Source organism: Mercenaria mercenaria, chromosome 17 (assembly GCF_021730395.1).
Source record: "Mercenaria mercenaria strain notata chromosome 17, MADL_Memer_1, whole genome shotgun sequence".
Classification (NCBI taxonomy): domain Eukaryota; kingdom Metazoa; phylum Mollusca; class Bivalvia; order Venerida; family Veneridae; genus Mercenaria; species Mercenaria mercenaria.
Window position 1 is genome coordinate 54024815 of NC_069377.1, and position 15734 is coordinate 54040548.

A 15734-nucleotide genomic window follows, 5' to 3' on the forward strand; every position below is an offset into this window, starting at 1 on the left:
ATCTTTGCGGCGGGTATAGCTTAAACGTACCATTAACTAAGACATGCCAATTAAAAACATGCTGATTTGTTCATGCGTAATTAAGTCCAATCACGGACACGTGTGTATGACTCAAATTAACATCCCCCGATCGTGTCACCGTCACCACGGTAACACATTGCTCTGGACAGTGTGTATTGTTTTACAAAAAATTGTTTTTGGGCAAATTATTGGGGCCGCGACTGCGGCCCCTATGGCCCCACTTCCGACGCCCCTGATTTAGAGCATCAGTAAGTCCATTTCTAACATCACTGACCAGGTTTAAAGCATAAAAGGAGCAGTTTTGCAACTTTTTGTCAAAAAGTTGAAAAAATTATCCTCCAAGGCCTAAAAACATTTAGGGTCGGGCCAGAAATTTAGGGTAGGTTGGGATACAGGAAACAAACAATTTTTTTTTTATGCCTTATCTCTGTAATTACTTGATGGATTTGCGTTTATTCCTCGTCATCACACACATCATCTGGCATAAGGGCCATAACTCTCACACTAATATTTCATGAATTTTCCCCTCTTTACCTCATCTGAGAACAAAGTGCTCCGGGTGAGCTATTGTGATTGCTCATCGTCTGGCGTCTGTCTGTCCATCCAGCCTTCAAACAACATCTAAACCACCAGGCCAATTTTGATGAAACTTCACAGGGATGTTCCTTTGATGGTCTTCAAGAATTGTTCAGGGAATTGCATTCCATACAGAATTCTGGTTGCCATGGCAACTGAAAGGAAAAGCTTAAAAAATCTTCTTGTCCAAAACAACAGGTCCTAGGGCTTTGATATTTGGTATGTAATATCACCTAGTGGTCCTCTACCATGATTGTTCAAATTATTCCCCTAGGGTCAATATGGTCCCGCCCCGGGGGTCCCAGGTTTTACATAGACTAATACAGGAAAAAACTTTGAAAGTCTTCTTGTCTGAAACTACAAGACCTAGGCCTTTGATATTTGGTATGTAGGATTACCTTTGGTCCTCTACCAAGATTGTTCAAATTATTACCCTGGGGTGAAGAGAGGCCCTGCCCCAGGGGACTCTAAGTTTTACTTAGACTTATAAAGGGAAAAATATTTGAAAAAATCTTGTCTGAAACCACAAGACCAAGGCCTTTGATATTTGGTATGTAGTATTGCCTTGTGGTCCTCTACCAATTTTTTAAATTATTACCCTGGGGTGAAAAGAGGCCCCACCCCAGAGTCCCCAGTGTTACATAGACTTATATAGGAAAAAGCTTTAAATATCTTGTCTGAAACTGCAAGGCCTAGACTTTTGTTATTTGGTATGTTGCATTGCCCAATGGTCCTCTACCGAGATTATTCAAATTATGCCCCTGTGGTGAAAAGAAGCCCAGTCCTGGGGGTCCCGAGTTTTACATAGACTTATGAGGAAAATTTTTTAAAAATCTTCTTGTCTGAAAGTTCAAGACCTAGGCCTTTGATATTTGGTATGTAGCATTGCCTAGTGGTTCTCTCACAAGATTGTTCAAATTATGCCCCTGGGATGAAAAGAGGCCCCGCTCCGGGGGTCAATTGTTATACGAGTTATATTATCTGCTCATTATTTTCTAGACTGTTTAATCATAATTACCAGATTACCCCAAGTAAGTAGGGGTCACTTGACTGACCTTGACCTTCTGACCTACTTTCTTGTAGCCAAAGGCTCGGGGTGAGCTATAGTGATCGCTCTCCGTCTGGCTTCCGGCGTCAGTCTGTCCACACTTTCCTTTAAACAACATCTCCTCCTAAACTGTCAGGCCAGTTTTGATGAAACTTCACAGGGACATTCCTTGGATGGTCTTCTTTCAAAATTATTCAAAAAATTGAATTCCATACAGATCTCTGGTTGCCATGGCAACCAAAAGGAAAAACTTTAAAAATCTTCTTGTCCAAAACCATAGGGTCTAGGGCTTCTAGTGGTCCTCTACCAAGATTATTCAAATTATCCCCCCTAGGGTCAAATATGGCCCTACCCTGAGAGTCACATGGTTTACATAGACTTATATAGGGAAAAACTTTGAAAGTCTTCTTGTCCAAAACCACAGGGCCTAGGGCTTTGATATTTGGTATGTAGCATCATTTAGTGGTCCTCTACCAAGATCATTCAAATTATTCCCCTAGGCTCAAATATAGCCCCGTCCCGAGGGTCACATGGTTTATTATCCCCCTACGAAGTCTGAGGGATATAGTTTTGGCGTTGTTCGTCCAGAGCCATATCTAGAAAGTGGTTGGGAATATTTAAATAAAACTAGCCAAATCGGTCCAGGCGTAAGGGAGTTATGGCTCTTGAATTACCAAAAATCAGCCTTTTTGCTCTTGTCCGCACTCTTAAGTCGAAGATTTCTCATCAGAACTTCAGCAAACTTGAACAAAATGTGTTTGACCATGAGACCTCGGCCAAGTTGATAACTAGCCAAATCGGTCTAGGCATTTTGGAGTTACGGCCCTTGAATTACCGAAAAATCGGCCTTTTTACTCTTGTCCGCTCTCTAAGTCGAACATTTCTCATCCGATCTTCACCAAACTTGAACAAAATGTGTTTGGCCATAAGACCTCAGCCAAGTTCGATATCTAGCCAAATCCGCCCAGGCACTTTTGAATTATGGCCCTTGAATTACTGATTGGATCCTCTCGTCCAGACCATCTAATTGGATCCACTCATCCAAACCATCTAGAGAAACTAGACATTTTTCATAGGGGCAGTTGTGGGAGACATGCGCTTTTCTCAAAAGCATCTCTAGTTGCTATTACAAACCTAGAGGTGGTCACCTTTGAATTGAAAGAGTACACATTTTCTTTTACAGGAAAACAGAATGAGAGAAGTAAACAGTTATCTTTGATATTTGAGTGGGCTCCAGAATGGGTGTGACACAGTTATGGCAGATACTGGCCCCGGTGGAGCAGCACCTGACCCTGTCTTCACTTGCAGGTCAAACACTAGCAGTTGACCTGTCCATCTGGGTCTGTGAAAATCAATGTGTTAAACAGATGCAAGGAGTTGTATCAAAACCTTATCTAAGGTCAGTGATCTTTTTGTGTTGTAATATTAAAATTTCCTGCTATTAAGCTTTCTTAACCATTCTAAATCTAGAAATTAGGAGACAAAACAAAAAAAACAACTAAGGAAAAATGTAAATTTTCAGAGCTTTTTCAGGGGAAAATATACTGACAAATTAAGTGAGTTTTTAATTAATATATATTAGTTTAAACCTTCAGTTTCAAATTTTACTGGTAGACAGTATCCCCTTGTGAAATTTTGAGATTTTTTTTTTTTCAGGATTGTGTTCCAACATTGCCTAAAAATACAGTAACTCTTTATTTGTCATGCTAAAATTTTTGTTTACAGTTTTTTTCACCAAAGTCATAACTGAAATTATCCAAAAAGTGGACTGGCAAAGTGCGTGTATTTTCGAGTGTAAAAACTGGGTCGCGAAAATATGTGACAATTGATTTTAATGGTATAAGAACTACCTGTCAACATGTTTTGGGTACTTTATTCATTTAATATTTGTGTTTTTATGCATTTTGAGAGGTTTTTGCATACAAATCATATATTTCTTCAGCAAAACCTTGTAATTATTTTTGCCCAGGTTGCAGACGACCATGGTACTAAAAATAGAAATGAGTTGGTTTTTCCAACATTTTGTTTGATTTACTTGGCAAACAAAACTAATTGTGCAAGAATTATTATTGAAAAAAACAGAAAGTAACTTATTTCAGTTGGAAAATATTTCATTGGATTGGAATTTTTTTTGCTCCAGATTGGGAAAAATAGAGCATATTTGGCATTGGGAATGGGGCCGAAGATCGGCCCCATGAGGTAGCGTGAAAAAGCCCTGATTTTTAACAGATTTGTTTTGATTCAGTTCATGAGAGATAATGCCATGTGCAACACCCATTGTACCGCTTATATGACCTGCTTAACAGGATATTTATGATAAAACTACATTGATTAAACTCCTTGGTCCCAGAAATTGTATGCCGCTGCACCTGTTACAATGTCCTATCATCTTTAATTGTGTGATTATAAAGTTTGAAATGATGTTTTTATAGAAATTCAAAGGTGACATGCTTTTCAGGAATCTGTTTTTCCGCATTTCACATCTAACCCAGCTTGGTGTAAAGCTGGTGTTTGTGATAGAGGGGTCAGCTCCTGAGTTAAAATGGGATACAATGATAAAAAGGCAGCAATCAAGGTTTCCAGGTCGACAGGGGAAACAACCCCCACAGAGACCTGCTGGAAAACAGACAAGAAGAAATTTCAACTCCTGGTTAAAAGAGGTAAAATATGGTATTTGAATCTTTCTGACAAACCATTAAATATACCCTTCCCTTAGATGAACAAAATCACTGTACAAAACATTATAAGAAACAGCTGTATTAGAGAGGCCTCCACAGCCGAGTGGTTAAGGTCGCTGACTTCAAATCACTTGCCCCTCACTGTTATTGGCTTGAGCCTTGCTTTGGGCGTAAAATTCTTAATGTAAGGAAGCCATCCTACTGGCCTATGGAAGGTCTGCGGTTTACCCAGGTGCCCACTAGTGATGAAATAATGTCCATAGGGGCACCTGAGGTCTTTTTGTGTACACATTTTATATGTATGAATACTGTTATTGGTCTTCCTGCACAATCAAAAGGAAAGTCACGATATGAACAATAATTGTGTTGATGTGATGTTAAACCCAACAAAAAAGCAAGCACCTTTAACGGAGATTGAAGTGTTTCTATTAATTTAAATGTAAACTTATATAGGAATTTTTTTTTTAAGTCAAAGAATCCTGGAACTGTAAGGCCTAGGCTTTTGATATTTGGTATGTTGCATTGCCTAGTGGTTCTCTATCAAAATTGTTCAAATTATTCCCCTGGAGTGAAAAGAGGCCCTGCCCTTGGGGTCCCTAGTTTTACATAGACTTATATAGGGAAAAAAAATAAAAATCTTGTCTGAAAGTTCAAGGCCTAGGACTTTGATATATGGTATGTAGCATTGCCTAGCGGACTTCTAACAAGATTGTTGAAAATATGCCCCTGGGGTGAAAAGAGGCCCCACCCTGGGGGTCACTTGTTATATGAGTTATATAGGAAAAAATACTTCAAAAATTATCAGATCATATTTCCTAGACTGTTTAATTATAATTACATGATGACCCCAAGTGATAAGGGTCACCTAACTTTGACCTTGACCTACTGACCTACATTCTTGCTTTTAAGATACAGCCTTGAAATTTGGAAGACATGTGCAGTTTTGCACACCGATCTTAAGTTTTACTTTCCTAATATTTTAACATCAATTTGGCTTTTGAAACATGTAGCTTGTTTTACTCAGGTGAGCGATCCAGGGTTATCATGACCATCTTGTTAGCTCACCTGTCACAAAGTGACAAGGTGAGCTTTTGTGATCGCGCGGCGTCCGTCGTCCGTCCATGCGTCCGTAAACTTTTGCTTCTGACCACTCTAGAGGTCACATTTTTTGTGGGATCTTTATGAAAGTTGGTCAGAATGTTCACCTTGATGATATCTAGGTCAATTTCGAAACTGGGTCGAGTGCCTTGAAAAACTAGGTCAGTAGGTCTAAAAATAGAAAAACCTTGTGACCTCTCTAGAGGCCATATATTTCACAAGATCTTCATGAAAATTGGTCAGAATGTTCATCTTGATGATATCTAGGTCAAGATCGAAAGTGGGTCACGTGCCATCAAAAAATAGGTTAGTAGTTTTAAAAATAGAAAAACCTTGTGACCTCTCTAGAAGCCATATATTTCACAAGATCTTCATGAAAATTGGTCAGAAAGTTCACCTTGATGATATCTAGGTCAAGTTCAAAACTGGGTCATGTGCCTTCAAAAACTAGGTCAGTAGGTCAAATAATAGAAAAACCTTGTGACCTCTCTAAAGGCCATATTTTTCATGGGATCTGTATGAAAGTTGGTCTGAATGTTCATCTTGATGATATCCATGCAAAGTTCGAAACTGGGTCACGTGCGGTCAAAAACTAGGTCAGTAGGTCTAAAAATGGAAAGACCTTGTGACCTCTCTAGAGGCCATATATTTCATGAGATCTCATGAAAATTGGTCAGAATGTTCACCTTGATGATATCTAGATCAAGTTCGAAAGTGGGTCACATGCCATCAAAAACTAGGTCAGTAGGTCAAATAATAGAAAAACCTTGTGACCTCTCTAGAGGCCATATTTTTCATGGGATCTGTATGAAAGTTGGTCTGAATTTTCATCTTGATGATATCTAGGTCAAGTTCGAAAGTGGGTCACGTGCCATTAAAAACTAGGTCAGTAGGTCAAATAATAGAAAAACCTTGGGACCTCTCTAACGGCCATATTTTTATGGGATCTGTATGAAAGTTGGTCTGAATGTTCATCTTGATGATATCCATGCCAAGTTCGAAACTGGGTCACGTGCGGTCAAAAACTAGGTCAGTAGGTCTAAAAATGGAAAGACCTTGTGACCTCTCTAGAGGCCATATATTTCATGACATCTTCATGAAAATTGGTCAGAATGTTCACCTTGATGATATCTAGATCAAGTTCGAAAGTGGGTCACATGCCATCAAAAACTAGGTCAGTAGGTCAAATAATAGAAAAACCTTGTGACCTCTCAAGAGGCCATATTTTTCATGGGATCTGTATGAAAGTTGGTCTGAATTTTTATCTTGATGATATCTAGGTCAAGTTCGAAAGTTGGTCACGTGCCATCAAAAACTAGGTCAGTAGGTCAAATAATAGAAAAACCTTGGGACCTCTCTAACGGCCATATTTTTATGGGATCTGTATGAAAGTTGGTCTGATTGTTCATCTTGATGATATCTAGGTCAAGTTCGAAACAGGGTCATGTGCGGTCAAAAACTAGGTCAGTAGGTCTAAAAATAGAAAAACATTGTGACCTCTCTAGAGGCCATACTTGTGAATGGCTCTCCATAAAAATTGGTCAGAATGTTCATCTTGATGATAACTAGGTCTAATTTGAAAGTGTGTCACGTGCCCTCAAAAACTAGGTCAGTAGGTCAAATAATGAAAAAACTTTATGACCTCTCTAGAGGCCATATTTTTCATGGGATCTGTATGAAAGTTGGTCTGAATGTTTATCTTGATGATATATAGGTCAAGTTTGAAACTGGGTCAGCTGCGATCAAAAGCTAAGTGAGTAGGTCTTGAAATAGAAAAATCTTGTGACCTCTTTAGAGGCCATACCTTTGAATGGATCTTCATGAAAATTGGTCAGAATGTTCACCTTGATGATATCTAGGTCAGGTTTGAAACTGCCTTAAAAAACTAGGTCAAATAATAATAAAAAACTGTGACCTCTCTAGAGGCCATACTTTTCATGGGATCTGTATGAAAGTTGGTCTGAATGTTCATCTTGATGATATCTAGGTCAAGTTTGAAACTGGGTCAACTGCGATCAAAAACTAGGTCAGTAGGTCTAAAATTAGAAAAATATTTTGACCTCTGTAGAGGCCATATTTTTCAATGGATCTTCATGAAAATTGATCTGAATGTTCACCTTGATGATATCTAGGTCAGTTTCGAAACTGGGTCACGTGCGGTCAAAAACTAGGCCAGTAGGTATAAAAATAGAAAAACCTTGTGACCTTTCTAGAGGCCATATTGTTCATGAGATCTTCATGAAAATTAGTGAGAATGTTCACCTTGATGATATCTAGGTAAAGTTCAAAACAGGGTCACGTACCTTCGAAAACTGGGTCAATAGGTCAAATAATAGAAAAACCTTGTGACCTCTCTAGAGACCGTATTTTTCAATGGATCTTCATGAAAATTGGTCAGAATTTTTATCTTGATAATATCTAGGTCAAGTTCAAAACTGGGTCACATGAACTCAAAAACTAGGTCACTATGTCAAATAATAGAAAAAACGACGTCATACTCAAAACTGGGTCATGTGGGAAGGGGTGAGCGATTCAGGACCATCATGGTCCTCTTGTTTTCATTGTAGGCACAGTCAGGAAGGTTGCAGAATTTTGTCATATGCTTGCTTGCATGGGTGTTAAATTCTTCAGACTTTAATAATAACTTTAGTAATTTTTAAATTAATTAGATAGATTAATACATGTTAAGGTGGCTCCTTCATATTTTTATTAATGTAGTTTTAGAAATAAGCTAGTTTAAACATAGATATGTTATTATTGATATATAAATTTATGGATTTCAGTGTTGCGAGTTATTGGAGATTCTAGGCATACCGTACATACAAAGTAAAGGGGAGGCAGAGGCGTTGTGTGCTCTCCTTAATGCATCTGGGGTATGTGTACACATTTTATATGTATGAATACTGTGAAGTAATTTAATTCCCTCTGCATATCATTTCTTTGGGATATGAATCTGGGGATTTTAATCTGAGTTTGATCTCTTCATTCAGGTTTCACTAAATTTTAGGGATGTAAACAAATAAAGCAGATGCTTGAATATGATATAAACAAATAAATTTTGAGTTATGTTGTTGATCCGCTGATGTACGAATAATGTGAATGAATGTTCTGATACAGGTTTAGATATGTAAGAGTCTAGATTTCTTTTTGAAATTTTCTAAAAGCACAAACTTGTTATATTACACAATTTTAGATTTTAACAACTAACTAAGATTATGTATGTTTACAGTTGGTAGATGGATGCCTCACCAATGACGGTGATGCTTTTCTTTATGGGGCCACAACTGTGTACAGAAACTTCACAATGAATTCGAAGGTGAGTGTTCAGTTCACACATGCTTTAGATCAAATTTCATTTTATCAAATTCACAACCTGTTGCCGCAGCAACAGTAATATAAACTTGCTGTAAATCTGATTTTTAACCAGGTTTTTCAAATGTGAAAATCTGGTTACTAGAATTGCGTTATGAGGCATGCAAATGGATGGATGGGTGGTGTTAAGTTTTTCGTTCTCTTCAGTATCTTCAGTTTGGGTTGAGATATTGAAGGTAGCATATGGTAAAACAAAGGTTGGGATTGCATATGGGGTCAGTGGAGTTGAGGTCAGTGCCACTGTTATTAAAAATAGAGAGAGAAAAACACAAAACAATTTCCACTTTATAACTTTACTTTTGATTGACATAATATTTTAAGGGCTTTTTTCACACAGTTGTCAGTGTTTGACTATTGTACATGTATATAGCAGCTGCTCCACAATTCAGAAACAGCCATTTTGCAATTTAAAAAGTAATTGTTTTGATATATTCCCTTTCAGATTCGGTATACCAGATGTTTTCCTCTTTAGCTATCTTCATGCAGATGTAATGATATATGCCATTCTAAATTTGTGGCTTTAGCTAGCATCGGGGCTACTTTCAATCAAATTAAAGGCATACTTACATCAGAACAACAAGTTTCAATGTAATAAATAGCAATTCCTCATAGTAAATAGTAAATCTAACTTCTTTCCTCATAGTAAATAGTAAATCTAACTTCTTTTCTGCCTATTTATGACTGACAATGAGTTTTTCTGTCAATAATGACATTTTGCAAGTGCTGTAAATGGATGTCAATTTCAGATTTAGTGGATCACTGTGAAAGACTCAATGCATTCACCAGTCTGACAATTTTGATTTGTTCAAAAATAATTTTATCTTAAATATAAATACTCTTCACAATTTAAAACTGCTGCAAAACACAAAAGACTGCTCCATTGTATCTGTATGGATCCCAAAGATCCATAGAAAACTACTAAACTGTAGGCAACTACAGATTTCAGGCACTATAGTTTCTCATTGTTTCTTTGATCAAGAATTGTTAGGATTTCTGCAGTGTTGGATCCTGAGTTAAGTTTTCTGTAAACTTAAATAATTATATATTAGTGCCGGTAACAATTATGGGCAAGTTGACATCAGTGAAACAAGTTAATGTTAAATCTGACTTGCTCTGTTTGGGCTGAAAAATGTAGGTTTGGCTGTATAAATAGTTTGAACACTGACCTGTTGAAGCCTTACAGGGCCTCAGTGGCTGAATAGTTATAGACATCCGGGTGAAACACAATATAGGGAACAGTAGTGTTGCACTTGGAGGTGAAAAAATAAGTTCTTAATTTTGGCAAAAAAAGTATTTTTCTACATAGTAGAGTGCTTGAAGTATAAGCAGCTTAAGTGGTTTGCTGGTACTTGTATCGGAAATGTATTTTTTAAAGGCTGATAAAATGCATATTTTTGCTGGTTACGGACACTACAAGTGATACATTTTGTAAAATAAAGCTTCAAATTTATGATAAACTTGAACTATTTTTACTGTTTTGTAGGACAAACACATGGAAATACATAATGCAAGGCAAAAATGGGACTGGGAAAGGTATAGATACTGAAAAAAAGAAACATATTGTTGGATATTACTTTGTTGCTAAAAAACATGTATATTTCAAGTCATCTGACATCTTCAATTTCAGTTTTAATAATGAAAACTTAATGAAAAATCAACACAAATTCTGTCTTTGTTGAAACAAAATGACTTAGATTAAAAGGGAAAGTGAATAATTTTCAAAAAATCCTAAATATTGATAGATACCAGTAATTGGTTACGGACACTACAAAAAAGCCTCGAGAAAGGTTTTGCATTAGATTATGTTAAAAACATTAAATCCACTCTTGAATTATTTGGTATAATGTTAAAATGATATCTGAATGGAAAGTGTATTTAAATTTGATATTCTTCAAACAAAAATATACAACTTGCCAAATTAAAACCAATGAAAAAGACAACAGAACAACAAAATCTGAAAACTGTTTTCATGAAATCTTGTAACTTAACAAGCAATATTAAGTTCTCTAAGTGATACATTATTATCAATACTTTGTATTCATATCACACAACTAACACTTACACTTTTTTACTCAAGAATGTCACTAACCAGAAAAAAGAAATTAAGTTTATGGTTATGGACACTACAATATGAATTATCTAACGAAAGTACACATATCTATAATCTTTTTGTAACTTTTTTTTCTTCAAATTTTCATATGTCTTGGTGTTGAAAATGTAGCTATTATCAGTCATAGTAGATTCATCTATAAATGCAACAACATTGTCTCTTATCTCCTATGACAGATCCTGTTTGTGCGGACACATAAATTTCTTTCCACTCTTTTTCCTTCATCATGTGATTTTGATGATTAGTTCTGCTTTCTTAACTAATCTAGTTTTGAGTTACTCTTCTCTACTTCTTGTCGCTGTCTCATTCTACAATCCTTCTTTCTTTCTCTCTCATTTTTTTAGCTCACCTGAGCACAAAGTGCTCAGGGTGAGGTATTGTGATCACTCACCGTCCGGCGTCCGTCCGTCGTCCGTCCGTCCGTCCGTCCACACTTTCCTTTAAACAACATCTCCTCCTAAACCAACAGGCCAATTTTGATGAAACTTCACAGGGTTGTTCCTTGGATGGTCTTCTTTAAAAATTGTTCAAAGAATTGAATTCCATACAGAATTCTGGTTGCCATGGCAACCAAAAGTAAAAACTTTAAAAATCTTCTTCTCAAAAACCAGAAGCCCTAGAGCTTAGATATTTGGTGTGAAGCATTGCCTAGTGGACCTCTACCAAGTTTGTTCAAATCATGACCCCAGGGTCAAAATTGACCCCGCCCCGGGGGTCACTTGATTTTACATAAGAAAATCTTAAAAAATCTTCTTCTCAAAAACCAGAAGCCCTAAGCTTAGATATTTGACTTGTAGCATTGCCTAGTGGACCTTTACTAAAGTTGTTTCAAATCATGACCCCGGGGTCAAAATTGACCTCGCCCCAGGGGTCACTTGATTTTACATAGGAAAATCTTCAAAAAATTTCTAAAAATAAACCAGAAGGCTTAGAGCTTAGATATTTGACATGTAGCATTGCCTAGTGGACCTCTACAAAATTAGTTCAAATCATGACCCCAGGGTCAAAATTGACCCCACCCCAGGGGTCACTTGATTTTACTTAGGAAAATCTTCAAAAATTTTCTAAAAATAAACCAGAAGGCCTAGGTGTTAGATATTTGACATGTAGCATTGCCTAGTAGACTTCTACAAAATTTATTCAAATCATGACCCCCGGGGTCAAATTGACCCCGCCCCATGGGATTACTTGATTGTACATAGAAAAATCTTCAAAATAAACCAGAAGGCCTAGAGCTTAGATATTTCATATGTAGCATTGCCTAGTGGACCTCTACAAAATTTGTTCAAATCATGACCCCCGGGGTTAAAATTGACCCCACCCCAGGGGTCACTTGATTTTACATAGGAAAATCTTCAAAAAATTTCTAAAAATAAACCAGAAGGCTTAGATCTTAGATATTTGACATGTAGCATTGCCTAGTAGACTTCTACAAAATTTGTTCAAATCATTACCTCCGGGGTCAAATTGACCCCACCCCATGGGGTTATTTGTTTAGCTTTAGCAAAGAATTTTTTTCAAGAAAGCAATTAAACTCAGGTGAGCGATATAGGGCCATCATGGCCCTCTTGTTTTAATTTTCACATTGGCCTGGATTGAGTTTCTGCCTTTCTTGCCATTTAACCTTTTCTAACCTATTCAGCATTTTTGTGCCTTTTAAGTTTCAGCACTGCAGGTGCCTCATCAGATCAAAACTCTATATCTGAATCACAAATGCACAATGAAATCAGACATACTTCTACTTTATTATAAAGCAATTAAATTGCAATATAAAACTAGATATTATAACCATTCGACACAGATGTGCACACATACACATGCCATTGCCCATTCTCAAGAAAACAAAAATGATCATAACTGCAGCCAGTAAAAATATACTCGGAGAAGATTCCTTCCCTTCATCTGCACATAAAGCTTGTTCATCTGTTAAAGCTTGAAGCAAATCAGGCTAGAAGTTTGGGAATCGTTGACAGGATTTTCCCCTATCATACTATATTCCATATAGCAAAAATTATCAAAGGGCCATAACTAAAGTAAAAACAGTCACAGAAAGAATTTCTCCCTTTACGGTCATCTGTACATCAAGCTTGTTCATCTGTGAAAGTCTGAAACAAATCAGGCTACTAGTGTTGGACACATAAAAAGGTTTCTCTATATTCCTTATGATTAAACAAATTATCAAAGGACCATAACTGTAGTAAAATAGTCACAGAAAAAAATTATCGCTTTATTGTAATATACACATCTTGAGCTCGTTCATCTGTGAAAAGTTTGAATCAAATCAGGCTAATAGTGTGGGAGGAGTTGGACACACAAGATTTTCTAGATATATTCTATATTTCTGTATAAAAATATCATAGTATCATAACTGTGGTTAAAATAGTCACTGAGAAATTCCTTCTTTTATGGTTATCTACACATCAAGGTTGTTCATCTATGAAAGTTTGAAGCAGAGCAATCTAATGGCAGGAGGAGTTGGACACACAAGACTTTGAACGAACTGACAGACGGACATACTTAGAGCAGTGCTCAACACTATATGCCCATCACATAAATATAAAATCTCATCTAAATGAATCTACATGTACTTGTCATCACATGGTTTGTACTTAGTACTTCTTGAAGAGATTTTTCTTTCATTTGCAAGTTTTTAGATATTACTTTTAATCATAAATACTTGTAAAGATTTATTCACTTGAACTGTAAGATGTATGATAATTTAAACAGAAATTTCAGTAATACTGGTTGTTTTTTACATTCTTTTCATTTCTGTAGTGTCCGTAACCAGATAACACTGCCCCTCTAAAACATTTTGAAAAGAAACATTATTGTAAGCTACATGAACTTGAATTATCTTAACAATGATGCTCTTGAAGAAATTTGTGAATAACTGTTAATTATCATTATCACATCTTTACATTTTTAATATAAATCTGTGCAATTTAGATGATAAACATGATTTTTAGCACTTTTGAACTGTATCTATATTTTTATATCTGAAAAAAAATATTTGTCAACAAATACATATATTCGGTTTTTTCTCAATATTAATAAACTTTGAAATGATAACTTTTCATTTTTCTGTAAAAAGATGCAAGTTTTAATTTTTTCAGCTCTGGTTACGGACACTACAGTTTCAAGTAGCATTATTAAATAGACAAAATTTACCTTTTGTAGTGAAATTATTAATAGACTATTAAATTTGTCATCAGTGAACCTTCCAAATTGAAAAAAAGTAGTGATCCTTTATCTCTCATCGCTTCAATGTTTGCTATGACATCTTTCAATTTCATGCTGCAGCAACAGAAAATGATGCTGTATATAAAGATGCCGCAATAAAGGGTTTCCAATGTGGTTGCAACATCAACAAGTTGATGAAAAATAAAGTTGATTAATTAACTTGTGAAATCAGTTATTACTTTCATAAGAATAGCTATAAATAAAATTTTTAAAAATGTTTATTTACACCATTGAAAGACAGGTTACGGACACTACAGTGTTTTTGTAGTGTCCGTAACCATATTAGTGGTGCTACAGCAAAAATGTAGTTAACAATAAGGAATATAGGAGAGATCGCCCTGACGTCACGCATCAACACCTGTTTATCTGACGGTGGGCAAAACAAATATTTTTTACATCGTTTGTGTATGGGATCGGAATTTTTAATTTCTAATAACTTTTTCGTTCATTTATGGATTTTAAAAATTCAGAAAGTTTTGAAATGCTTACGATTTTCATATTTTTATATTCAAATAACTTTTGAAAATTAATAACCGTTTCAAATGACATATGATTTTAATAGCGGCGTAGCGATGCTCCAAACTTTTAGAAAAAACACTGTAAGTTAAACGTTCATAATTAATCGAATTTATTTCGAAATAAAAATTAAAAGTTATCAATAAATTGCTTGTTTTATATCCTTTCCATTGATCAAAAAATTATTGATATCATTTATGATTTAAGAAAGTTTAAGCCATTAGAAAAACATCAATGTTTACAAAAAAACATGGACGCTCGGCGACAGCCCACCCGGTCTTTGTCTTATCAGTTCTAAAAATAGAATATACATCGGATTTGTATACAAACACGATCTCTCCTATAGGAAATAGCATAAAAATTTAATGTCAACAGTTAAATTTGATAAGAAAAAATCAATAAAGACTCTCATAATATCTTACAAATCTATAAAATACAATTGGTTACGGACTCTACATATTTTCATAAAAACCTGATTTTCAATTTTAAAAATTTATACAAATAAATTTCAGAAATACATGATTTTGATTTTTTTTCTTTTAGTACTATTACAACAGAGAAATGATTCTGGACCAAAATTTTAAAGAAAAAATAATGTTAACATTGCAATTAATCATTATAACAAAAGGAAGGAATTTCAGTGAAAAACTGCATAACATCTTACCCATTTCACATTTTTCTCGACAGCTTCAACAATTTTCATCCGATCATGATAAATCAAACACCAAAATAATCCTTAAAAAATTGTCTTTATGCTGATAACACACATTTACATGGAAATATATAATATCATACCATTATTTTATTTGAAAAATATGGAAAATTCTAAGTGCAACTACATAACGCTTCAAAAATGACTTTTTCTAGATGCGTTTTTTGCCACTACTTGAAAACTATCTGAGCTAGATCAATAAAATTTGGCACAGAACTTCTTCATATTTAGTGTTATGAAGTGTAAATGTTAAATTGCACTAAAGGGTTAGGAAATTTTTGAAAACCATGTATAACAATGCGATATTCTAAATGCTCCCAATATTGTGTTTCACTAGATGGTTTAATTAACCTTTAGCTTGCT

General features: G+C 35.5%; 1 protein-coding gene across 1 annotated transcript in view; it reads left to right on the plus strand.

The window, feature by feature from the left end:
* The window catches only part of LOC123536104 (uncharacterized), a 39340-nt gene that overhangs the window by 4930 nt on the left and 18676 nt on the right, over positions 1-15734 (plus strand). Inside the window, exons 2-5 of the mRNA XM_045318926.2 lie at positions 2829-3044; positions 4104-4305; positions 8205-8294; positions 8651-8737. Coding sequence (XP_045174861.2) covers positions 2884-3044; positions 4104-4305; positions 8205-8294; positions 8651-8737 — 540 coding nt within the window. The 5' untranslated portion in view covers positions 2829-2883. The remainder of the gene's footprint in view (positions 1-2828; positions 3045-4103; positions 4306-8204; positions 8295-8650; positions 8738-15734) is intronic.